This window comes from Diabrotica undecimpunctata, chromosome 6 (genome assembly GCF_040954645.1).
Source record: "Diabrotica undecimpunctata isolate CICGRU chromosome 6, icDiaUnde3, whole genome shotgun sequence".
Lineage (NCBI taxonomy): Eukaryota > Metazoa > Arthropoda > Insecta > Coleoptera > Chrysomelidae > Diabrotica > Diabrotica undecimpunctata.
The window spans coordinates 60,344,006-60,370,907 of NC_092808.1; the positions used below are offsets into that span (position 1 = coordinate 60,344,006).

At 31.9% G+C, this 26,902-nt stretch overlaps 1 protein-coding gene across 1 annotated transcript in view; it reads left to right on the forward strand.

Moving 5' to 3' along the window:
• Nucleotides 1-26,902, forward strand: part of LOC140443466 (uncharacterized) — a 132,727-nt gene that overhangs the window by 45,901 nt on the left and 59,924 nt on the right. Inside the window, exons 4-7 of the mRNA XM_072534751.1 lie at nucleotides 3,405-3,626; nucleotides 11,034-11,297; nucleotides 14,294-14,326; nucleotides 21,187-21,518. Of these exons, the coding sequence (XP_072390852.1) occupies nucleotides 3,405-3,626; nucleotides 11,034-11,297; nucleotides 14,294-14,326; nucleotides 21,187-21,518 (851 nt within the window). The remainder of the gene's footprint in view (nucleotides 1-3,404; nucleotides 3,627-11,033; nucleotides 11,298-14,293; nucleotides 14,327-21,186; nucleotides 21,519-26,902) is intronic.

The following is a 26,902-nucleotide window of genomic DNA, read 5'->3' on the forward strand; positions in this document are numbered from 1 at the left end:
TATTAACATCTTTATCATCGTTTGGCCATGCCTTGCAATTTTTAGAAGGCTCCAGATTAAAGCAGAAATCTGAATTTGTTTCGAAACTATCTTACCGATTTTTCTATCAGATGTCGCTATTACGTCCATAACGAAGTCATGTTATTGTTACTTCTAATAAGACAGAGAATTTTATTTTTCACGTTAAGAACGGCTATGAATAACTATTCTGATGAGCTTTATTAAAGCGAAATACGTATCAATAGGTACATAGACGCTTTGAACGTGAAATAAAATCTTTTCTGTCTTTTTCATTTTTCTTCGGATCTACTCTGTATGAGTACGAGAAACAAATTCGTTAGGATTTCTGCTTAGATGAATAGACATGTCGTGGAATGCAAATTTTAGATTCCCCATGTCTCTATTAACATCTTTATCATCGTTTGGCCATGCCTTGCAATTTTTAGAAGGCTCCAGATTAAAGCAGAAATCTGAATTTGTTTCGAAACTATCTTACCGATTTTACTATTACTTGAATTTAATTTTAAAAAACCTTGAAAAATATTATTCTAATAGTCACGAGGTTGGTCGTCTACCCACCTTTCTGCGCCTGTTTTAACTGATCTTTTTTGATATTCTGAACAATATGGTAATTATTGCTTCTTTTCAAACATTTAACCGTGTAAATCAATGCACAGTCACAGTGCCAACTGTAAATACAATTAATCTACGAGTACCAGGCAGATATCCTAAAACATTTCTTTCGCTCCATTTATAGAAATGATAATACTACCAGATTAGCTTAGATCCTCATTCATAACGTTTCCAAACAAATCAAATAAACCATGCAATAAAACCATTTCTAAAAGTTGCTTTGACAAAGTCCTCGTAGACATACCGTCTCAGGACTCGCAACTAATGTAGAGTCATATGTCGCCATGTTACCAATCCAACGGTAACTTTAACATCTTAACTGTAAATTAGACATAATGTAAATCAAATCTTATTTAATAATTTTTAAAGGGTTTTTACCTACATATTTAGTGGCTACATCCATGTATTAACTTGACACTGATGATGGAATATTTATTCCGAAAACGTTTTGTCAATGCAACATAGCCCAACTGGGTTTTTTATATACCTTTTTATAAAGGATTTTATTCAAAATTTTTTAATATATGGTATACAGCCAAATACAGGAACTTTGTTTCCTTGTGGATTTCTAAAAGTTACTTCTCAAAGAACATGTCAAACTTTGAGAAGTAACTTTTTTTAAAAGTAACTTTAAAAGATATCGAACTCATCCAATCTGCGTTCATACAAGGTTTAGTAACAAGGGATCCATATTAAAAAGAAATTTATGCAATATGGGTATATCCTTATATACCTCATTTAACTAACTCATCTTGTATACGGTTTAGTATACCAGTTATATTAGCGTACCATATTATAGTGACGTTTTATATTGGCTGTGTAAACAGATCGTCCTTCGTCCTCAAGCCAATTAAAATTATTTTCATGTAGAATTTTAACGACAATTCTTTACAGGTATAGGAATAATAATACCATCATTTATTTTTGTAAAATAGAGTTATTTTTATTGTACAGACAAATGACGATAAGACTTGTTATATGATTTTCAGAGTTTAATGTGCCAATACAGCAGAGACCTGTGATAGTTGGTGTCGTTGCAGATGCGGTCGTAGCATTTGCGACGGTTATTATCGTTGCATTTGCGGTCATACAAAAATATGTTGCTTTTATCGTTGCATGTGCGGCCATTGCTTAATAAACAAATAACATTTTTATCTTTTTCTACTACTATCACATGAATTATTCTATAACCACATTTTTGTAAGATTTAAATTATATTTACCACTGACGTTGATAAGAGGAGAAAATGTTTACTAATAATTTTATTACGGCAAAAAGTATTTTGATAAAAAAAGTGCACTTCTTTTGAAAGTTTAGTGGGAGTATGTGCACTAATTAAAAAAAAATGAAAATAGTTGATTTAATGAACCTTAGTGTCACATAAATAAAATATTGTTCTGAAGCTATTTCTTTGTGGCATCTTATGCAATTTACTATTTTAATGGGAAATAAGCCACAATTTTAAGAGCTTGAATGACAGCATTTTTAAAATCGAAAGCGTCACTGTTGTTGGTTTCCATCCGCCTAGTTTTTTTTGTCAGTATTGTAAACAGCCTTCTATACGTTTTCATTTTTTCATTTGGTAGAAGCGCATACCACACAGGAACAGTTCTTGTTTCGTCGTCAATGCTGCTCATACCAACATGCATGGTATATATTTGTGTAAACTGTTTGGGGGAGCTCTTAAATGTACCGTCGACAAAAAAATCTGTTCTGTTGCTAACGTTTCTTTTGCTTTCAAAGTCGAAAAACATAAGTTTCTTTCTCCTTCTTCAGTGTCGTCATAAAACAAAAAACTCTGACCATCTTCTAATGTCAACATTTTCAGTGGAATATCTATTTTAATAGACGACACTGGTTCTGGTCCGACACCAGTTTGTAAATGTCTTGAACGACAAAGTGTAGACTTACGTGAGGCATACAAAGGAATTTCACTCACAAAATCGAGTCTTTTTGTAAATAGTTTTTCGAAATCTTCCCTGTAAATGTCTGAGATTGGAGTACCTTCTTCTCGAGCTCTCTTTTTTAAAATTTACGTAGCCTTTTTTACTTCTAAGAGAGCTACATCGAGGACACAGGTGTGTTGGTTCACTTCGAGTAATTCCATCAGTTTTGTCTTCATCAGTTATGGTGACGTTCTTTTACACGTACCTAAGTTACAACATCTTCCTTGTTCTTCCTATATTTTCGATACTGATGTCCAGCGTGAAGAGCAGAAGGTTTTCCCTTGGTGGTTTCAATCACTTCAAAATTTTCCATTTTGAATGAGGGATTATTGTGGTTTAGTCATTACTGTTTTCATTAACTTTTGTTCGAAATATAGATAAGCGGATTAAAATATTTCAATAGGGTCGACTGGGCCTGCTAATAACTCGGGTGGTTACTAATTTACGACCTTCTTAGATTTCTAGCTTTTAAGTAAAATGTCTGATCGCAAGTGCAACGTTACCTGCCAAAATATTTTGGATTGACCGTTTTTGCAACGAAAATTACCTTGATCGCATATGAAACGACCGCATCTGGATCTATTTCGTGATAGTTACTACTGTTGAGATCATAAATTTTATTAATTAATTTCGCTTTCTTGTTTCTTTTTACTAGGCAATAATGTTAAATAGCAATAAATGATTCAACCGGTTATATACCTATACATAGTTCTTAAGGTATCAATATGATTTTATTTAATTATCTGTGCAAATATTAACACTGTATAATTTCCCAAATAGACAACCAGAATTAGCCTTTATTGTAAAATTATTTTTGATTTTCAGATGATGACACATTTAATCAATCGAGTTCATCAGTGTCCGTAAAATCACCACCGCCGAAGGCTGTTATCCAACCGAAAGCACAAACATCTAATGTGATTGGAACTGATAATACTGGAGCAGCAGTTAGAACAATTAACAACATTTTATCAGGAATATCAGATTCTGTGAACAGACTCTCTGAACTTCATGTTCAAATAAGTGACACACCCAGAAAATTAGCAGGTATATTTATGACTATTTATTACCTACAGCTTTATGCAAAAAAACTTAAAATGTTGATCTCTATATTTGTTAAATTAATATCAATCTAAAAATATTGTTAATTCTTTTTGCTCGTTTTTTGTAAGAGCAAACAAGATTACAAAATAAAGCCTTTATTTGACAATCTTCAACATATCATTTTGCTACGCTGAAAATAAATCCAACTAATTTTTTTCATAGTTTTGATCATGATTTTTGATGATTTATTGTGAGTTTTTCATGATCAATGCACTTTGGCATTTGATCAGTAGCTTATAGCGAGAGAACATTAGGAACACACACACACAGAACATACAATTAACGATACCAAACGTCCATGAGACGTTTCTAACTTAATGTCAAGGAAACCGACAGTAAATCCTTAACGACAGTATATCCGATTAACATATAAGCTAATCAAATGGTTTTATGAACACTAGAGTGTCCTTAAACACAGAATGCCCAATGACCATTGACATGCTACTATTATTTTTTGTCCAATAGATATTCTTGGTACAAAATTATTATTACATAGTTATATAAACTATCTCCAAATAATCCTTCAGCAGAACTATTTTCATACTAAAATTTTTTAAATGATATTAATATTAACTATGTCTATACTGAATTTGGAAATGCGTGATAGCACAGTTTTTATTGCAAAAAATAAGAACAGTCTTTATGCAGGACTCTTCAAAGAAAAACAATATAAATATCGACACATTCTTGTCTCAGTTTTGAACAAAAATTTATAAAAAAATATGACCATCTCGGCAAACGTCGAGTAAAATACAAAATAACATGCAAATGATCTCTGTCCTTACGTCGATCTGGAAAGTTATAATTTTTATGAAAGAGATTTTTTTATTAAAGAATATTAAACGTTCTTTATAAAGGATTCTTTTTTAAAAATTTTTAAAAAACTTTGTTAAAACTTTTAATACGTCTATTATAAAAGAGTCTAGTGAACCAACATTACAAAACATCCATACCGTTTTGTTGTAATAATAATTAACACCCTTTTCTTACGGATATTACACGAATGGGCTGGTTTTATGTTTCTGACTGCTTGATAAGTGCTTTTTAATAATTATTTCTTGGTGTTTAAATCAGTTGTGTAAATATTGTTTTAAAAAATCCCTTAATAAAAAAATCAAAGGATTTAGTTCGGGTAAACGACGAAGCCACCTAACAAGACCATAATTTCCAATCCACCGATTATAAAATTTTTCACTCAAATAATTTCCAATGAATTCAGCATTATGGGCAGTTGCTCTATGTTTCTAAGATATTCATATATCCGACAGCAAGTAGTTGCTATCAATAATAAATATAATGTATTTAATATTAAATAATTAAATACAGGTTAAACTAATTGATTATGCCCGACAAAACAACTAGCGTTAAAATCAGATCTTCCCTACTTCCTGATATTCTGAACTAAGTAAGTGGGAATTTGAATCATTACAATATAGTTTATTGTGTTGGTTAAACAATCTTGCTTTGGATATGCGAGCTTCGCCGCTAAATATTAACTATGAACAAAAATTTGGATTTTCATTACATTTTCATTTTCGTATATACCGTTTTGCAAATATTATCCTTCTCTAATAATATTTTGGATATAATTTTTCTCGGACAGATGTTTATTGATAAGGCCTAAATTTATGTTTTCTTAAAATCGTCTCAGCACTTGTATATGTTTATGTAATACCTATTTCCTTTTCAATTTGAAGTACAGAAGTTTTATGGTATGCATATGCATTTATAACCCAACTTATTTACAACTCTCGCTTAACGATTTTCTTATACTGACGCGGTGATTTTACGAAACTTCCATACTATACTAAATTTAAATCAAGCTGTTTAAAAATTCTCTTGCTTGGTTGCCTTCTTTTTACCTAAAATATAATTCGTGATAACTTTATGAAATATCGAATCAATAATTTAAAAATAATAATTCACTTTAAACCAAAAATAAGCGTTTAAGTAACTTTATTTTCAAGTTGTTTAAACACTGATTTTATTTCTGCTAAATAAAACTGTAAAATGCGTTTATACCAAGCGTTTTATTTTAAGTACCTTTAACATGATGTCAACTATAAATATTTTATTTGTAGTGTAGCTCCAACAATTGAAAATAGATATATAAGTAATATGTTATATCAGGTGAAAGAGAGTTAAAAATTTAAACGCAAAATGTTAAAATACAAAGGGTGGCCTATATAAAAAAACATAAGTTGATATTATATTTCCTTAATGAGAAGTCTCATGAACTATTTTGTACGCAATTTCCATATTATATAATATATCAAAGTTCAATTCTTAATAAAGAAGATCCATAACCCTGTCGTTTTGGAAGGTTATTGGAGACCCAATGTAGAGATTATTGATAATTTTGATTAGGAAATCGTTACTTTAACGAAAAAAAAAACGTCATGACATTTTAAATACTTTTTTTTTATCTCCTCTAGCTTTCGGTATACCCTGAAAAACATACCAATTTGGGACACCCTGTATAAGAGTTATTAAAAATATTAAACCACCAAGATAAACGCAGAAGACAATACAACACTAAGTGCAAACGACCTGTGTTATCAAATTTATGCTATTAATAATTTTTAAATATATATACATAAATAGAGTATAAGTATACTTTTTCCAATGTCAGTTTGCCAAGCGTCGGCTTTTGAGATTCTTTGATGCCAATGCCGACCATTGGCGTGGAAATTAAGAAAAGGGACCAGTTATCAAACGCATATTTCAAGAAAAATCATATAATTTTTATTAATTTTTACATAATTATATTCAGGAAAATTTCTCAATTTTTGGGCAGAAAATGTTTAAACAATTTTTTAAACAAATTCAAAATATCACCTTTTGTGCTCCAAAAAATATTTTTTAGGTTTTTGGGCGACTCTAAATAAGATCTATGTCATTTTTCTCAAAAGTTAATAGTTTTGGAGATATAGGCGATTTAAAATCCGAAAAATGCGATACCTAATATGCATTTTCGAGGCTTGAAAAATATGTAAATGAGTATTTTTGAGATTCAAGAGTATCTAAACTAAAGTCTCAACATTGATTTTGGTGAGAAATCGGAGCAATATTTTCCGTAGCAGAAAAAGGTGATCTTTTAAATTTGAATTGTTTCCGGCAAAAATGTCCGGCACCCTTCAACCTTCGATTTGTTTAAACGGGGCATTTTTGAATAGGACTCTTCAAAGGACAGAATCAGTTTTTTTTCAAATAGGAGCGGGCTCACAACATCGAATAAATAACAAATTAATTCTTTCAAATTAAAGCTTGTTAATTTTAGTGATTTATAAGAGTATTGCACTTATTATTTAGTTTTTACATAAACCATAATATTTTTTTACAATTATCTGTAAATAATGGCTCATTTTGTCAGAAAATTTTAAAAGATTGTCTATCCAGCAATTAAAATAGTCAACTGAAAATTAATTTTTAAACACGGCCTACTGTTAATGCACAAACAGGGTGAATCTTCAATATTTTGCTTCGAGTTAGAGATATCTGAAAAAGTTATTTGGAAAAGATGTTCCAAATATTATTATAACCCCACATAACAAAGTTTTATGTCAAAATTCGCACTTTTACTTTTTTCATTAATTGAAGAGCTTATTTCCAAAGTGTCTTAAATCCAAAATTTCGATTTTTTTAATTTTCTTTTTTTAAACTTTATAGATTTCTTCAAGTCTAGAATAAAGTTATATGTACCAAAACAACTTCTTATTTACCATTTAAAAGTGCATATGAAAATTGTAAAATTGTATAATTTGTATGTTAAATTTGTATGAAAATCTGTAATTTCATGGATTTCATTATATGGATTTAAGACACTTTGGAAATAAGCTCTTCAATTGTAGTCAGGATTCTAAAACGGACAGTTGGCTGTCCCGAGATGCATCTTTAGACAGCCAATTGTAGATTTAGGATCGAGATTACAAATAATACTGAAAAACTAAAATTGCGAATTTTGTCATGAAATTTGGTATGTGCGGTTACAATAAGTGGAACAACTTTTATAAATAAGTTTTTCCGATTTCTCTAACGCGAAGCAAAATATCGAAAATTTACCCTGTTTGTGGATTCGCAGTAAGCCGCGTTTAAAATTTAAATTTCAGATGACTAACTTAAAAAAATGTGCACTATCAACATGTATGACTGTGCAAAATGTCAAATCTGTATGTATTTTAGTAGCTGATATATAGAGGTGTCTTCATCTTAAATGCGACACACTTTATAATAATGAATACTAGTGTTCAAGATGCATCGCGATAGCTGTAAAGAAATTAATTAGAAGGACTGAAAAGAATCGTCAGAGTCTTCTGAAGTCGAATCGTTCCCAGGTTAGATAACTATTGGTGCTATTGCCGGTAAAACAGGATATTCGTTTTCTATTTTTACAACATTGCGCTTAATGTTGGTGACTAATTATATTTTCGCAATCGTTTTTTTACGGTACCCCAAACCATTTCAATTGGATTAAAAATGCAATAGTATTAGGGTAATCGCAAAAGAGTATGGCCGTGCTTGCTGCAAATGGTGTCAATAACGTATTCGTTTTTAAAATTCCGACTTTTGATAATTCTAATTAATTCTTTCTTTACTGGAATCTTTTTAGGAACAGTGATATTTTTTAAGTTGCATAAATTTTAAAATTTCGTCCTTTTTCGTGTTATTATTAGGTATTTTATTTAATATGCGGGAATGATACAAAGCATTATCCATAAAAATCACTGAATTCGGCGGAATATTGGGCAAGAGTTGTTCAACAAACCACTTTTCAAATAAATCGGCTGTCATATCTTCGTGATAATCGGCAGAAGACTTTGTTATATTTTTGGCCGACAATAGCAATGCATTAGATACAATTAGAACAATTGCATTATCAGCCATCCCAATATTTTCTTTTTTCAAACACTCATACATATTTAAGACTATTCTTTGGGATTGTACGTGCAAATCTTTATTTTTTAATTCGGAGCTGTCATTAACATAATTGTCATTATTTATTGATAACACAGAAGTTGACGCATCTTAAAAAATGCCATCCTAGAAAAATATAATATTACTTACCTGATAATAAGCCTCCGCCTCTGCAAAAGGAAATATTTTAGGGTGTCACATAGCGAGACAAACAGGTGTTCATTACGATTTATAGCTTTGCACTTCGCTGTTGCCATAATGCATGAGTTTAAAATTAGTGAATATAACTTTAATACCATATTAATATATCTGCAATTTTTTACGTTTCCAGGTAAGGTATAAAATCAATGAAATTTGGAAAAAAATAATACAATTCTTGAAACCGTTTTTGAGAACTTGGATTCTTAAAAGTTGTCTGATTTCTTAAAAGTCGATCATTATATCTATAAAAGTATTACCGCTAAATTCACCAACATGGCAACGTCGATATGGACGGAAGGTTCAAATTCTCTCCAGACTACAATGTTGCCGATATTCGAAAATTACTTAGAGTATAAGTAATATATACAAAGTTCACGGTTGCTTTAATTCATTAGTAAAGAGTCCATGGAAATATTAGTACCTAGTTAATAAATTTATAGATATATTTTTTGAGAATATGTTCATATTATTTTTTGAGTGTCATTCGTTGACTAGCAATTGAATAATAACGAATACAGAATAGAGCATATTTTTTAAATATAACCTTAGGAATTTTAGGAAATATGTCTGACAACCTTGATTTGAAAGGCGGTCTCTTTGATACCAGAATGAGGCATGTTTATGTTGGAAAATTATTAGTGGATGTACCTTATATAGATTTTCAGTTTAATTGAGTAATATTAAGTTGTAAAAGAAATGTAATCGTGTTTTATATGCGAACACATAATTTTATTTGCTGATAAATTAACAAAACAGGATAGAAATTGGGTGAAATTCTTTGCATAATGCATAAAAATAAGACAGTTTATTTGATTTTAAAAATTGTTTTTTTGGGAGCAGCTAACTATGTGGAAAGTGAATCATCAAATATAAGGCTTATTTGTTATTATAGTTAAGTGTCAAATAAATATTTCAATAACCAGTCTAACAAAATAAATAAATGAGAAGGTGAAAGTTCCCGGCCTCTTTTTACCATGTACTATATTTCCCAAAGACATATATTTCTCCATGTCGTAATAAACATTAAGAGTTATGTGGAAAAATAAAAAATAAGGGAGATTTTATTTTTGGTTTCATAGTAATTAACTAAACTTAGATCCATCTTAGATAATACTACGGTGACCCAATAATTACTACTCCAGTCGTCAGAGACGAAACCTGACACTGAACCTCTAAAAATCATACGAATAAGCTGCATTTTGCCGAAAATGTTAATTTTGGGACCTCAAACAATATGCAAAAAGTTTACCATTTCTACCTCCTAGTTTCCCTCTCGATAGTAGTGATGATAATTCTAGTGTATTGAGTTTACAAATTACTTCTTCCTCTGCTGCTAGTATGACTATTTCTTGCGACATATACCTTTATTTAAGCCCAGATTAGTTTAATGGTGTTAACTTTTCAGAGATTTAACTACGTTATTTTGCTACTTCAGCTACAGCATACTTCTTTAATTTTGGTAAATATAATTTAAATGTTTTTAGGTATCCTTTTTCTACCTTCATTTCGTTGATTCTTAACCAGTCCCAGAGTTCTTTCATTTTTTCCAGTTACTGTTAGATAATGGATCCTTGAGTGATTATTGGTATTGCCCACAACTACGACATAATTAATTGGTCGAAAAATATATCATTTGACCAAAATAATCTTTGAAATTATCAGAAGTAATTTCTTTATGGTGATCTTTCGTATAGTTTTAAAATAAATTATAACAATTCTCGTACAAAAAATCCTTTCTCCTCTGCAACACTTACTATATATACTATACTCCGAATAGTGGTACTGGGGTGCTCATGTGCAAGAGCATCATGCACGTTTGACACTATAGTCGTCAAATGTACTGTTAAATGGTATTTTAATTCTACAGGATCTTTTAGACGCTTGTGCCTTTTTATGGCACGAGTTTACTCTTTTGTCGCAATTGATTGAAAATGAGAAATTTTATGTCGGTTGCAACTTTTAATCCTTTCTAAGAAAGTTACGTGCTTATTAGTCATATTATTTTATACATGAACAGAATATGTAGATACCTACATTACTGGTTTATCAAAATTATTGCAATCTATGAAAAAAGAAAATTTCAACTAATTTTTAAATTATTCGTCACTAGTTTATGACATTTAAATCTGATAATGACTGTATAATTTACCATAACAATCCTTCTATGTTGTGCGAGCAAGTTATGTCGATCTGTCTGTCTATTAAGTAATGGGTTAAAATTCATTATTTTTTCAGCTAAAAATCAAGTATCTGAAGATTTACCTACAACTTCCTACCTGCAGCAATCAACTACTAAGATTCAGAGTTTTAATCTAAACAACCGTAGTGTATCCCACATAAAACTGACAAAAAAGAAATTTAAAGACAACAAAATGGGAATTAAGAAGCAAACTTCTATCCAAACCTTCAAAAGAACTGTTAAAGTTGATAGAAGAGCTACGAGCGCCACGTATTCCCCTCGAGAAATGTCTAGGAAATTAACACCTTTCGTACGATCAAGTAAGTAAATGAAAAACAAAACGAAGCCAATTACACATACGTAATCTGGTCACATAATAAACGGGTGCCTGAATACGTTAAGTATTTATTAATTAAATATACCATAAAATCCCTTCATAAGGATGCAGCTTAAGCAATACTATTTCAACAAAAATCATAGAATCTTAATTTAAATCATAAAAAACAATTCATTAATAGGTACACAAAAAAATACAATAAATTAAAAAAAAAAGAAAAAAAAAGCGATTTCTTCTTTCTGAAGTACCATGTCTACGATCACGCATGTTTATAAATTTTTGAAATGCTTCTTTATCAGCTGCATTTTTTTATCGCTCCATTGTCTAATATTGCATAGCCAAGATAGTTTTTTACTGGCTAACCATCTTTTACCTTTCACTTTTTCGTTATGATAAGGCATAGTAAATAGTTTTTCGGTCCTCTACTTATGTATCCAACTACTCTATTTTTTTCTCGTTGTAATGTTCAGCAGTTAACGTTCACTGTTTATTATTATAAGAACATTCTCGTTGGAAGTGTGCGAGACTCCTGAAATGCTTTACCTTTTTTTACTTTTCACTCGCATTATCATTCACTACTTTTTTTATATGTTTTATACGTGTGTCATTCCTTTCCTCAGGTAGATTCAGCTTCCTTCGTGGCTGTTTCTACAAAAAAACATACAAAAACATAGAGATTTTGTAACAAAAAAAAAGTTTTTTAGTACATAAAAATATAAATTTTTAAAATTCACTTCAATAGCGCAAACGATTTGCTACCTGGTATCAAGTGAACGCCAAGAATAAATTATATACATATTTTTCTCTAACTGGCGGCTTCGATGATCTACTGTAATTTTTTACTGATCAGCTTTGTCATGTTTTATTAGATACTTTAACAATACCGTTATTACATGAATATTTGACTGCATGTAAACCATTTATTTAGAAGTTGATAAATTATTTATAATCACAACTTAGCAACAGTGTTGTAGTTAAAACTCAATTATGATTTCTTACAATTTAGTGGCTAAAATGTTATGCTAAAATTTACACTATACAGGGTGGTCCTTAAATAATTGTACAAACAGAAACCGTAGATTCTGCACTTTAAAATATTACGATTTAAGCCAACTTGCTTTAATAAAATGTTGATTAAAGTGGAAATTAAAAGTTATATTTTTCGCTATAACTTTTACGTTTGTAAATATTTTTGGACAAAAATTTACAGTTAAATGCTTTTCAGTAGGATAAATTATAATTTTATACTTACTTTACTGTAACTAATAGAAGGCGCCACATATGCCACATGTGTGGCATAAATTTGCGCTTAACTTTTTTGCTCTTAAAGTTAGCTCTATTTGTGTTAAAAAATATTAAAGATACATTATTTCTACAAAGAAAAGCTATACTTGTTCATAACCTGAAAATTCAACCGTTTTCAAGATAAATGCATTTTATAAGTCAGCTGCATAATAATTCTTAGTTTGAAATTTGTGCGGTAAAGCACTGAATACCTGTAGATAAGCATAATTCATAGTTTATTCTTATTAAAACAACTCAAAGATGATAATGTAACATCACAAAATGCTTTATTATGGGTGCTAAATGTCTTATTGACAAATCTAACCTTAAAGACTCAGCATTTTTACAAAAACATCATCGTTGTCCTAATAACCGCTATTGTTATAAATATAGTAAACATACAGACAATTTAGTTCAGCATAATATTAGTTCGTTAGTAAATCATAATAGTCCATTTGTTTGAGATGTAATTATAGTTACTCGTAAGCTGTAACGTAATCATATAAATAAGTAATGTCATCGATAGGTTATTCCGTGTGTATATAAGTAACCAATGAACGAGATACATCACAGTTGAATATATTATTTAACTTCTGCGACAAATAAGATGTAGTTCCATAATATACCATAAGATTTGGATATGTATCCAAAATAATATATTCATCCATTATACATACATTATAGCCACCACGTAGCCCCGAATTTAATCCGCTTGATTTTGGTATATGGGGCGCATTAAAACAACTTGTCTATAAGAATTCCATAAACATTCGCAACCAACTATAAGAAGAAATAAATACTGCAGCAGTTTCTTTAGAACCAATGATGCTATTTAATATGAGACAATCTTTTATGGAATATATTGACAAATGAATTAGTGAAAACGGTGGACATATCGAACACATACTTTGATGTTATCTAGTTATGTTATTTAGTTTAACTATTTCTTAATTTGGTTTGTAAACAAAATGTTTTGATTATGACTTTAATTTAACATAAAACGTAAAATGTTTGATGTAAAATCATATTATTCTGTTATTTTGTCAAATCCTATTATTAATTATCCGGCTGATATATTTATTTTATTTAATATTTCGTTAACTAATAACTTTAGTTAAAGGTATTTTATACCAAAATTCAGAAGTATTAATGTTTTTGTCTATTTTTCCTCCGTTACCTGGAGTAATTGCCTTAAATTCAGAATTATGCAGCTGATTTTTAAAATGCGATTATATCGAAAACTGTTGAGTTTTAAAGTTATTAACAAGTATACCTGTATCTTTAATATTTTTTATCCCAAAAACAGGTAACTTAAAGAGCAAAAAAGTTAAGTGCAAATTTATACCACATATGTGACATAAGTGGCGCCCTCTATCAGTTACATTAAAGTGTGCATCAAATTATAATTTCTCATATTTAAAAGTACCCAGTTGTAAATTTTTATACATAAATGTTTACAAACATAAAAGTTATAGCGAAAAATAAAATTTTAATTTTGCACTTTAACACCCTGTATCTTTCTTAATATCAACATTTTATTAAAGCAATTTGGCTTAAATCGTAATATTTTAAAGTGTAGAATCTACTGTTTCTTTTTGTACAATTACTTAAGGACCACCCTGTATATACTTACTTCTATGTTATATTTAACTGGTATGCTTTTTGTGCTCTAACTAAACTTTTTAAATGTTTTAGGAAGCAGTAAAGCTACATCATCCTATAGAGACCGTAAGTTTACATTTTTGCATTTATAAAACTTTTTGCAAAAAAATAAATACGATTGTAAATAATAATACTAAACATTATTAACACTAATAACTGGTCTTTTCTTTACACTAAACTTCAAAGTTTACCTTTAAGCTAGAACAAAAGTTGTATAAACACTCACATTCTCATGAGCCGCACTTGGTTGGTCATGTTGGCCTTTAATACTTGATCACTAGCTGCCGAAGAAAGAGTGGAGGAAACAGAAATGGAACTATTAAAGATATAATGGAATACTGTAGGTATCAGTGAAGTAAAAAAGGAAGAAAATGTAACCATACTCCAATCAGGCTACTTGTGATAGTAAAAAGGAAAGAAGGAACCATCCATTTACGCCCTATAACGTAACAAGATGATGAGGAAGTAGAAATGTTTTACGAAAAAATAGTAATGTGTAGACATTTTCTCGCCAAAATAGAAATTACGGAAAACCCTGGAAATAATCGAGGTAAAAAAATATTAAGCTATTAGAAAATAATTTGTGCCTAATGAATAGCTTTTCTAAAAAATAAAAAGTACAGAATACGTACACGAGAAAGCCTAGACGTAGGAACAAAAAAAAACAAATCAATTTATTTTTTATCACGAACAAAGGGGAAATATTTAACAAAGTCATTGTATTAGACCAGTTCAGTAGCAGTAATGACCACATATTAGTAACAGCTAATCTGACAATATCGGTTAACAAAGAAAGGCTTCAACAATAAAAAATAAGTACCTAACAAACGATTGTTAAAGAATTGTACATATTTCTCTATACATCCAGAAAAACAGATAAAAGTACACAAGATGCAGTACCTGCAAGTAAAACAGGAATATTATTCCATGAATCAGATTTGATTCACGATATAACACAATCAGAAATTCCATGTCGTAAAGAATGAAAAATAATAGAGCTTCAGGTGAATATAAAATATTGACATACGTCTTTAAAGCAATAAGTACAAAAGCTAATTAAAAAACCTACTTTTTAACTTCTGTCTTCACAACGCCAATATCCCAATAAAATGGACCTACGCCATAATGAGTATACTTCATAAAAAGCAGACAAGTTAAATTTAAAAATTGATTGGTCGATTAGTCTTTTAACCTACTTTTACGGTTTGTTCATCATAATACTTGTTACAAGAATAGAAATAAAACTGGGACTTATCAACCTAGAGAACAGGCAGGATGTTAAAAAAGTTACGGAAACAATGAGCCGCTATAAAGTATGAAAACACTAATAGAGAACGTATTGATTTTAATAAAAATTTCAACATGGTCAAACTAAACAAAATACTGCATTCGCTTTGGGAATGCAAATTAGGTTATATGTTTACCAGCAAGCAACAACAACTGTTAAATTACATAGAAACAGTCATTATACAAAAATAAAACGAGGAGTCAGAGAGGGAGATACTATTTACTTACTTTCCGTGTTCGGAATAACAACTTTAAATTCTTCACTTTCAATGGTTGTACATATAAATGGCCGTGTCATTTGCTAAACTTAGGTCTTCTTTATGCAGATCCCGCTCATCTCTGTGCATGCTAGTAGATAGTGACTATTATGAAACACGCCAGAGTTGCAGCTATCATCCTCCTGGTATTCCCATTTTTTCAGGTTACTAGCACAACGTGAAACGTCGGTTATTAGTCTGTTTTGTGCGTTCCAGGTCGGATACAGGTTGGATCCAGAGTAAAAAATAAAGAATGGATGACTGATGACATTCTGCAGATGATGGAACAAAGAAGATTAATGAAAAACAGGGACGCGAAGAAATACCAAGAAACCAACCAGACAATTAAAAAAGAAATACGAAGAGCCAAGAAGACATGGATGCAAGAAAAATGTAAACTAATCGAGGAGCTCCAAGAGAAACACGATCATATAAATATCCACCGAAGGATTCGTGAAGCCACTGGTCAATACAAGAGGAGAAACACACCTCCTCATAAATAAAGACGGTAATCTGGCGACGACAGTGAATGAGAAGTTGGTTACCTGGAAAATATATATCGAAGAACTTTTCTGGGACGACCGCGGCAACCTTCCGGAAATAAATTGCATGACAGGGCCGTCAATTCTAGAAAGCGAGGTAAAGGCTGCTTTAAAACAGTCTAAGAATGGTAAGGCTACAGCTACTCGTTGAACTTATTAAGGTGATGAGTGAAGTGAGCACAAAGGAGTTAACTGAACTGTTCAACGCCATATACGATTCAGGTAATATCCCAGATGAATGGCTATTGTCAACATTTGTAACGCTACCAAAAAAACGATCTGCGAAAACGTGCGAAGATTTCCGAACTATCAGTCTTATGAGTCATGCACTTAAAATTTTTCTTAAAATCATACATGCCAGAATTTACAAGAAATGCGAAGAAAATGTCAATGAAATGCAATTCGGATTCCGCAATTCTATGGGTACACGTGAAGCACTTTTCACCTTACAAGTCCTACTTCAGAGATGCCGCGATGTCAGTTGTGATGTCTATATTTGTTTTATTGACTACGCCAAGGCATTTGACCGTTGTCAGCACCAGAAGATGGTCACCGCACTACAAAGAGTAGGATTGGATGAGAAGAACATTCAGATCATCATGAATTTATACTGGAACCAGCGTGCTCAAGTCAAGGTCGAAGACCAACTGACCGACCAAGTGAAGATCATGCGAGGAGTAAGGCAAGGATGTGTGCTATCGCCGACTCTTTTCAATATATACTCTGAGGAGATTTTTAATGAAGCCCTCACAAACCTAGACATGGGAATCTGAGTGAACGGTGAATACATCAATAATATCCGCTACGCCGATGACACTGTGTTACTAGCAACCAGCCTAAACGATCTGCAGGCCTTACTAGACCGAGTGCGAACTGTGAGCGTATCATACGGACTGAACCTTAATATTAAGAAAACTAAATTCATGGTTGTCAGCCGTACAAATTTAGATCCCGGGGCACTAATGGCAGGTAGCGAAGAGATCCAGAGAGTCGACAGATTCACTTACCTCGGAACTACCCTCAACGTACAATGGGACTACGCTCAAGAGATTAGATCCAGAATTGAAATGGCACGGTCTACATTTATTAAGTTGAGATCCTTGCTGTGCTGCAGTGATCTCAGTTTGGGAACCAAGATGCGGATAGTGAGGTGCTACGTTCTTCCAGTGTTACTATATGGAGTTGAAGCCTGGACATTGACGCAAGCCACTGAAAAACGAATCGAAGCCTTCGAGATGTGGATATACAGAAGGATACTAAAAATATCTTATGTGGACCATGTCACCAACGTTGAGGTCCTACAGCGCATGACAAAAGAACAAAAAGTGCTTAATTTAATTAAACAACGTAAGTTTGAGTACCTCGGCCACGTGATGCGGAACGAAGAAAAATATCAAATTCTTCAACTTGTTATGCAGGGTAAAGTATTTGGCAGAAGAGGACCGCGACGCCGTCGTATCTCGTGGTTGAAAAATCTCCGACAATGGTTTGGGATGACCTCAGCGGAGCTGTTTCGCAGAGCAGTAAACAAAACCATGATAGCCTTGATGATCGCCAACATCCGGACCGGATAAGGCACTGAAGAAAAAGGTCGGATACGACAAATTGTGTCCAGCAGTAATTTCCTTTGAGTGGGCAAAATGTGTTAAGGTAGCTGACGCTTGGCAAATGTGTATTTGGCGCATTTCTTATGTCCAGAGATAGATATTGCTTTTTAAAAAAAAGCTTTTCCAAAATCTCAGTCCATTTGGCTGGGTCTGGTGGTCATACAAATTATGTCTTAGATCCGTCTACTGCCCCTTTCGTTCTTCTCTGACGTAACCTGTATTTGATAGGTGTTGGAGCGATTCCGACTATGGAATAGATACGAATTGTTTTATTTAAAGCCGTGCCGACGTTTTTAGCGTCCGCAAAGTTTTCTAACACTGGTACTCCAAACACATACTTGAATCATGTGTTGAGAGGTGAGAGATTTAAATTACTCCAAATCATATTGGAAGGTAAATTACAGAGCAAAATATTAGTTGGAGACGCCAGAATTTGTAGCTGAGAGACTTGGTCTTTCAGTTACAGGAGATGATTTGACTGCTACTCTGCAGAAATCTTTCGTGTAGCAGTTTCAAAGTTAATTGCCATTTGGATAGTCAACCTTCAAAAGGTAACGGCGGAATAAGAAGAAGAAACTCCAAACTTCGCAGCCGAAAAACATAATGTATTGATTAGTTTTCTTGTTATTGGTTTATTTAATCGTTGGTGTATATGTTGTACAGAATCGGTGTGAGGACACTTCTCTGAGGGAGCCCATTTTTTTATCTCTTTATCGCCTGCTTTTGGAACTGGAGCGTTACGTAAAAGCGTTTATTCTGGATAATATATTTTACTAACCTTGTAAGTCGAAAGTACTTTGTAGTTTCGTAGAGTTTTGCCAGCGGCCGTTGATGGTTAACTGTATCACAGGTGGCAGTTAGGTCTATAAACGCTACTTCTATTATTTCTTTCCGTTCAACACCATCTTCGAAATGAAGATCAGATTACGGATTTGGCTGCAGCAGCACTTTACAGATCTGAATTCTGCTTGTTCTGAAATAATTTAAGTCTACATAGATTTAGTAATCCAGTTAAAAATCAGTATTCCCAAAGCAATGCCTCGAAAATATAATACAAAAGACAGATCTAAAACTCTGTATCAACAAGATTCTTCTCTGGTTTTAAGAGGGCCACCACTATAGCTCCCCTCTAGAATTTAGGGATTTGTAATGTATGGATGTTTGTATATCCTCTAGGCCAGCTTCTTTATTATTTTTTATTTGGTGGATCACGCCCCTCATTTCCCCTAGACAAAAGGAAGAACCTAGAAGAGGTCCCTTTCTTTATCGATGTTTCGTTGTACTCTCAACTTGTTCTTACTTGATTACAACTTACCGTTCATCAGGAGGCGTAGGACTATCTTATCGGAGGTGATTTCTTTTTGGTTGGCTGCTGGGATTGTTGTCAAGATTCCAAATCAGCTTCCAGGTTTGTCTGCTGTTTTTTTCATGTCCAGACTCGTAACCAGCTTGTACCACCAATCCGTTCTGTTGGCGGATATCGTATGTAGAATTCCCGACCCAGCCTATATTGTTGCTACCAAAAAAAAGTTGTCTTCATATTATAGCTGCTTATATCTTTTAAGTAGGGGTTTAGATTCTTCATTGAACCCCGCTTTGTATTCGGTTTGACAACCTCTTGAGATATGTTTTAGTGATATTTGTTTTAATTTGTACAAATTTATTATATAAATCCAGGCACATTTTTAACTGGAAAACTTCCTAATCCAGTGTCTAAGAAAATTTTCTTATTTTGCTCTAACAAAGTTAAACCTTCCTTGAAAGGAACAACTTCGTATCTAATTGCCGCGTTGGAAAACAACTTATTGGTCTCTGCTGTGTTTAAGGAAGAGAGTTTTTAACGATTTTAGTTACCTGACTTTTAATCCTGTTGCCGATACATATCTTGTCTTGATTGTAACCACTGCGCCATCTTTTGCTGTTGAAAGACGCAGACTGTTTTGAATAATAACGTCTAGGTTCATGTTTACAGCCCATTTTCTAGTTCTTTGCCATTGAAGTCTGTTTTGTTATAACCACACGTGACACTGTGACAGTTAAAGTCCCTTAGTACAAATTTTGTTTGCTGTGATTAAAATTTATCCAGTTCTTTAAAAGCAAAGTTAGCGTTTGACGATTTGTAGATAGACGTTACCACACAGGATTTTATCTCCACTATAAGGATCTTGATGTTATCGCGATGTGTTAGAGATATAAAGGCTACGTCGATATCTGGCCTAACATATTGATCTCTTCATTATAATCTTTGTACCGCGAATCCTTGGTCTGCAGCTTGCAAAATCCTGGATGGGTTTCTTAAACCAGTAAGACATCGACACCATGTGTTCTCTGCAGGTATTAGATAATAGATCTTCTCTATCTGCTGATGGTCGTTTAATATTAATTAATGTTATCATCAAAATACTATGTATAGAGAAGAAACACTCACCTCAATAAAAGCTTTAGCCACTAAACTGAGAGTGACAAAGAAGGAAATGGGAATGATCCGGGAATAACTATAAGAGATAGATTTAATAACGAGGATATAAAAAAAGAAGTAAGATGACTGACATAATTTAACAAACGGCCAGGCTAAAATAGAGGTGGGCAGGACATGCAACTTAAAGGCCGATGGACAAAGAGGCACTACCTGAGGAGAAACGAAGCGTCGGGCAACTATTAGTACGATGGACTAATGCCTTAATGAAAATGAATAAAAACTGTATAAAAGCGGTGCGTTATAAATGGGATTGGAAACAAATGGTGGATGCCTTTTCCCTTATGACTTATAAATCTTGATCCTCATATTTTACATACTTTCTTTTTTTCATATTTACATATATCTTCTTTTGTGTCTCTACCATGATTACCAAAATCTATTGTTTTTACGAAAAAGGCATTATTTGTTTTATTTTTTATAATTTTTTTAGCACATAATATTTACTACGTATGTAATTTTATCCTACTTTTAATCACTGAGTATTTAGCAATAATTTTATTAAATTAATTTAATGGATTATAAATTATTAATTTTCTAGTTTTTCCTTAGCTTTGAACTTACGTATGCCTAGGCTTTAGGCTTCGCATGAAATACGATAACAAATTAATTTATTAAAAATTTAATAACTGATATTTACTATCTTTTAATAAGTTAAGTCAAAATACATACGTAACAAAAAAAAGTTAAATACAATCATTTGGAAGCTAAAAAAATTGATATCAGTATTTAATATATAAAATTTTATGTTTTCCAGGCAAACTTGTAGAAATATTTCACAATACTGAAACCAAAAGTAGTGATTCTGAAGATGGTCATAAGATTAAACAACTGCAGTCTGTTGGAGAAAATCAAACTACATGCGATACAAATAAAGATACTGATGTCCCGATGTTAGAACTTTCGAATACCGCATATCAAGAAGTATCTTGTCATACCAGAAGACTGTGCCACAATGTCGTACCTGGAAACTATTATCATCATTTGGGTAGCAGATCTGAAAGTTATCAGAAAAGTTATGAGTTCCCTACCATTGCATCTCGAATGAAACAGGTTGCTAAGAGTTATTTGAACACATTTAGCTTTAAGGTAAGTTCAGAAACCTAACTCATATATATGTATATATATATATATATATATATATATATATATATATATATATATATATATATATATATATATATATATTATATGACCTTCAAAATAAATATATACGTTTATATATATATATATATATATATATATATATATATATATAGTGAAAAAGCGATAAACGCTTGTCATCAACGCTGATCAAATAGAATACAAAACTCAAATATTTGGGTGTGCAGCGGAAGATAGGACAAAGAAGTACTCTTTTTAGTTAACCAAGCTTTCGCAAATCTTTATTTGCATCATCAGGGTGCTACAATAAACAAAATTAGTACAAAATACAGAAAAGAATTATTTTGCATCTTACACTAATTGAGGTTAGTTGTCGTGATGTTTATTAAATGAAATGTGCAACTCATTTGATCCCTACAAATGATGGCGAAAACTATCCAAAATTGTTTTTAAAAAAACGTTCTTTAACAAATACATATTTAAAACACTTTAAAACACATATACAAGAACACTCAAATAAAATTATGTTAAAATAATTACAGAACATGTCATAATATAAAATTTAGGTTATAAACATTCTTATCAGAAACAAAAGAATTGGTTGTGAATTCGTTACTGCCAACTTAAAACGATAGAACGTTAGATCTTAATGATAATAATGTAAAGGTAATAGTATACCTGATAGACGCTGAACTTCTTATAACAGAAAAGGTAAAAAGACTTATATTAGAACAAGTAGGAGAGGTACTGTATATCTCATATATAATGAAACTTATATTGTTGATGATGAATTGTCTGTGTTAGTAGATTCGTGTTTATCCAAAGTTAACAATAATGAATATAGGTTGCTTAAATTATTGGTATCTGTCTTTTTGTTAATAGTTTCTTTTTCTTGAAAAATGAAAGCCATCTCGAGAAACAATCTTTTTAAATAATTGCTCTCCGTGGATAGGATTTTTACATTTGGAAAATCGAAAGATGACCACACGAGTTTGTAAACTAGCTGACCCTGTTTTTAGAAAAAAGAATCTCAACATCCTTTTACAGTTGTTCCTAGATAATTCTTACCCCGAATCCTTACTCAGGAAAATCATCTTTAACACATCCTCTGTTATACTCAACACACAAGTAAACCCTCCCCAAAATACAGGTGCTATGAAAGTTAGCTCTGATTCCCACTCACTGACTAACAATATTCCTAATATATCTTTTGTATCACTTCCATTTATTAAGGACATCTCTCCCAAATTGACCAGAATTTTTGCTCAATACCTACCAAATGTAAAAATTGCTTATAAAAGCACTCTAGTTGTGGGATCTTTGTACAAGTCATTGAAAGATAAAGTACCAAACTTAGATAAAAGTGATGTTGTCTACAAACTTAATTGTTTGGGCTGTGAAGGTTCTTATATAGGTCACACCTCCCAAAAAGTTTCTAGCCGCTTGACTCTTCACAAGAGTGACATTAGGTTACACCCTGATAGATGTTCTCTAGCCACACATGCTAACACAACAGGGCACTCTTTCGATTTTCCAAATGTAAAAATCCTATCCACGGAGAGCAATTATTTAAAAAGATTGTTTCTCGAGATGGCTTTCATTTTTCAAGAAAAAGAAACTATTAACAAAAAGACAGATACCAATAATTTAAGCAACCTATATTCATTATTGTTAACTTTGGATAAACACGAATCTACTAACACAGACAATTCATCATCAACAATATAAGTTTCATTATATATGAGATATACAGTACCTCTCCTACTTGTTCTAATATAAGTCTTTTTACCTTTTCTGTTTCAAGAAGTTCAGCGTCTATCAGGTATACTATTACCTTTACATTGTTATCATTAAGATCTAACGTTCTATCGTTTTAAGTTGGCAGTAACGAATTCACAACCAATTCTTTTGTTTCTGATAAGAATGTTTATAACCTAAATTTTATATTATGACATGTTCTGTAATTATTTTAACATAATTTTATTTGAGTGTTCTTGTATATGTGTTTTAAAGTGTTTTAAATATGTATTTGTTAAAGAACGTTTTTTTAAAAACAATTTTGGATAGTTTTCGCCATCATTTGTAGGGATCAAATGAGTTGCACATTTCATTTAATAAACATCACGACAACTAACCTCAATTAGTGTAAGATGCAAAATAATTCTTTTCTGTATTTTGTACTAATTTTGTTTATTGTAGCACCCTGATGATGCAAATAAAGATTTGCGAAAGCTTGGTTAACTAAAAAGAGTACTTCTTTGTCCTATCTTCCGCTGCACACCCAAATATTTGAGTTTTGTATATATATATATATATATATATATATATATATATATATATATTATATGACCTTTAAAATACATACATTGGCATATTGCCAGGCAACAAATTGTGATTTGGGATCCGACTAGAAAACCGGAATACGTATAACATGCTTTGCTTAAATTTCAGCTATATTAAAATGATGAGCTCTCGCTAGACTATATTTTAACACTGGGAAATTAATTCTAAAGGTTAATACGTTTATTAAAAAAAAAACAGCACAATATAATAAAAAAAAATATATAAAACCAAAGAAATTGGTGGAGATAGTTTTGTGAGGAGGTCAAGAAGACTTGTGTATTTCCTAGGACCCAAGAGGTCTTGGCCAAGGCAATTATTGTAAATCAGACCGACTTTCTAAAAAGGAAGGACATAACTTACAAGGAAATGCTTGACAAAAGACTATTGGCATTTGTATTATATAAGGAAAAGTTATTGCATATGGACATCAGCAACAAGGTGTTAAGAGATACCGCTCAGCGATCGTCAAAATGCATACCAGCTAGTAAGCAATGGATGAACAGATCTAATCTTAAAGTTATTAATTTAACAAATACATAGCGGTCTTGACGTTCTGTATACACTTGACGTGCATTTAACAATCTTTAAGATCTTAACTTCTTTCAGTTTTAATGAACAAAGGTGGCTTTAATGAATAGGAATATTCTATCTTTGTTAGGTGCAGCCACCATTGAGATGGGGGTGGTTACCCAAAAGTGAACTTCTGTGAACTATAAGAAGGAAAGATCTATTAGCGAAGCTGTTTCTACTAGTCTGAGTATGCAGATGACATGACAATCATAGTCAAAAAACGTTTTTCCAAAATAATCAATGTGATCTCTGAGCGAACGTACTTTGTCCTGAGGAAGGTAGACAATTGGTATGAAGGTGAGTGCCCAATGGTCAACCTTAAAAAAAATAAGTTGTAGACTTTACTAAAAATGAAAACAAAAGGACTACTTTCACCAGTGGTCAGGAAAGTTCATTTGTAAGTTTTGTCAAATAGGTGTAATATACGGCCAAAAGATGACGTGGAATCTACACATCGAAAATGTTAAAAACTGAAACTGTTGAAAAATGTGGACCACAGTGTTGAAAAAAGGAGTTTAAAAAATGAACTTGGTTGTACACAAGAATAGGAAGTATCTATGGTTAATGACTTATTGGAACAAAACTCTGTAAGTTCAACTGCTCGTTTTAGGAATCTAGGGAAGATACTATCCCCGAGATATACCTTCAACAACAATTTTCAAATTACAATACTTGGAGAAGATTGCCAATAATGTCAAGCTTTCTGTGTTACTTTGAGACTGTAAGGAGATGGAGAAGAACATAACATACACGAAAAAACACATAATATACATGCATATCTACACCATGTTCAATCAGCAAATCATCAGAGAGTCACACTACAACGAGCTCATTATAAAGTGAGATTTGTGCTGCAACTACTTACTTCCCAATCCCAAGGTCTAAAATCATCGTGCCCGTGTAATGTGTACTACATATCTAGAAGTGGTACCTATGCGATGCCCTAGAGTTTATGAATCTTGAGGTATTAGCTAAAATGGATACGGGGACAAAAGGAAAAAGAGGTGAATTAAAAGAGAACTTATAAGAACTTTATATAGTAGATATTGAAATATGTACAATAAGCCAATTGACTACAGTACGAACGGTGTAGAATAGAACGCTGTCAAAGGAGAAAACTATTTTGTTGACATTAAGCCAAATATAATATAACTATAGAAGCTAAAATTTATAAAATGATAGCAATGTTTGTTAACTCAAAGCTTGTGTGAGAATGTTGCAATGTCCTTACAAGATTTGGAAGTTAAAGTAATCTGGATATCGGGAATGCTGGCTAGTGGGATAACGAGAATACGGGTGAACTGGTCGAGAAGAAGCGTGCATTCTTTTAGTTACTTCAAAACCTTCTTTTAAAATTACGACCAAGAAGAAGAGGCAGGCATTGGTACATAATTGCAAAATTAGTCTCTCAAAGAGTAAAAAAATAAAGCAGAAGCAGACTTACTAAGTCTCACGCTACAGGTTAAAAGGATAAAATTGGAACTGCGAATACCCTAAAAAATTGTGATATTGCTTGTCAAATTTAATGTGATACTTGGCCGATTTGAAATTAGGCTCCACCCACGATGCGCATTTGACCACAACACAATTCGTCCTTATTATTTCTTGGCCCCTCGAAGTGCAAGGTACTTGTATAGTCTGCGACAAAGTTTTTTTTTATTTTACTTATGGTTAAAGTTACTCTGTGTTGAAGAACTATCGTATTACAATAGATTTGACTTATTAAATAATTATTGTTAAGTATTTTAAATTATAAACATGGATTTTCATTCAAAATTAGAAGGCAAAGTCTTGTCTGGACAAACGAGGGAGGTAATAGCAATTGTAATTATTTTTATGCAGAGAGAAGCGATGCAAAATCCGCATGTTAAAGATTTTAAAAAAGTTCAAGAACGTGCTTCCTTAGCAACGGGAGTAAGTACAGCGACTATAAAACGGATCTCTCGTGAAATGAAAAATATAAAAGAAGGTGATTCTGCATCATTTTCGACGCCTAACAAAAGAATGAGATCTGCCCCAAAATCCAACTTGGGCGATTTTGACAAAGGTTTACTTCGGCGTATAATAATAAATTATTATCTCACGGAAAAACGAGTTCCTACATTGCGACATATAACAAAAAAAATTAATGAAGGCAAAATTCTTCTAATAATCTTATTTTATCTGACTTAAGATATATTTTATATAATATATTTTTACAAAATCTCCGTACCAAAATAAAATATTCGGGAAAGTTAATAAAGTTATACAGTTTAGTACCTAAATACCGGATGTTGACAGCCATCCCAACGGGGCTGGTATTATTCTATTGTAAAGAAATAAACAACAGATTAAAATATTTATGACTTACTAAAATGCTAAAATACCGAAGATCCGAAGAATAAAAGTATAATGACTATAATTTAAAATATAACGACAACTCTAGTATAAAAATTAAGTAATAAATGTTTCGTCGG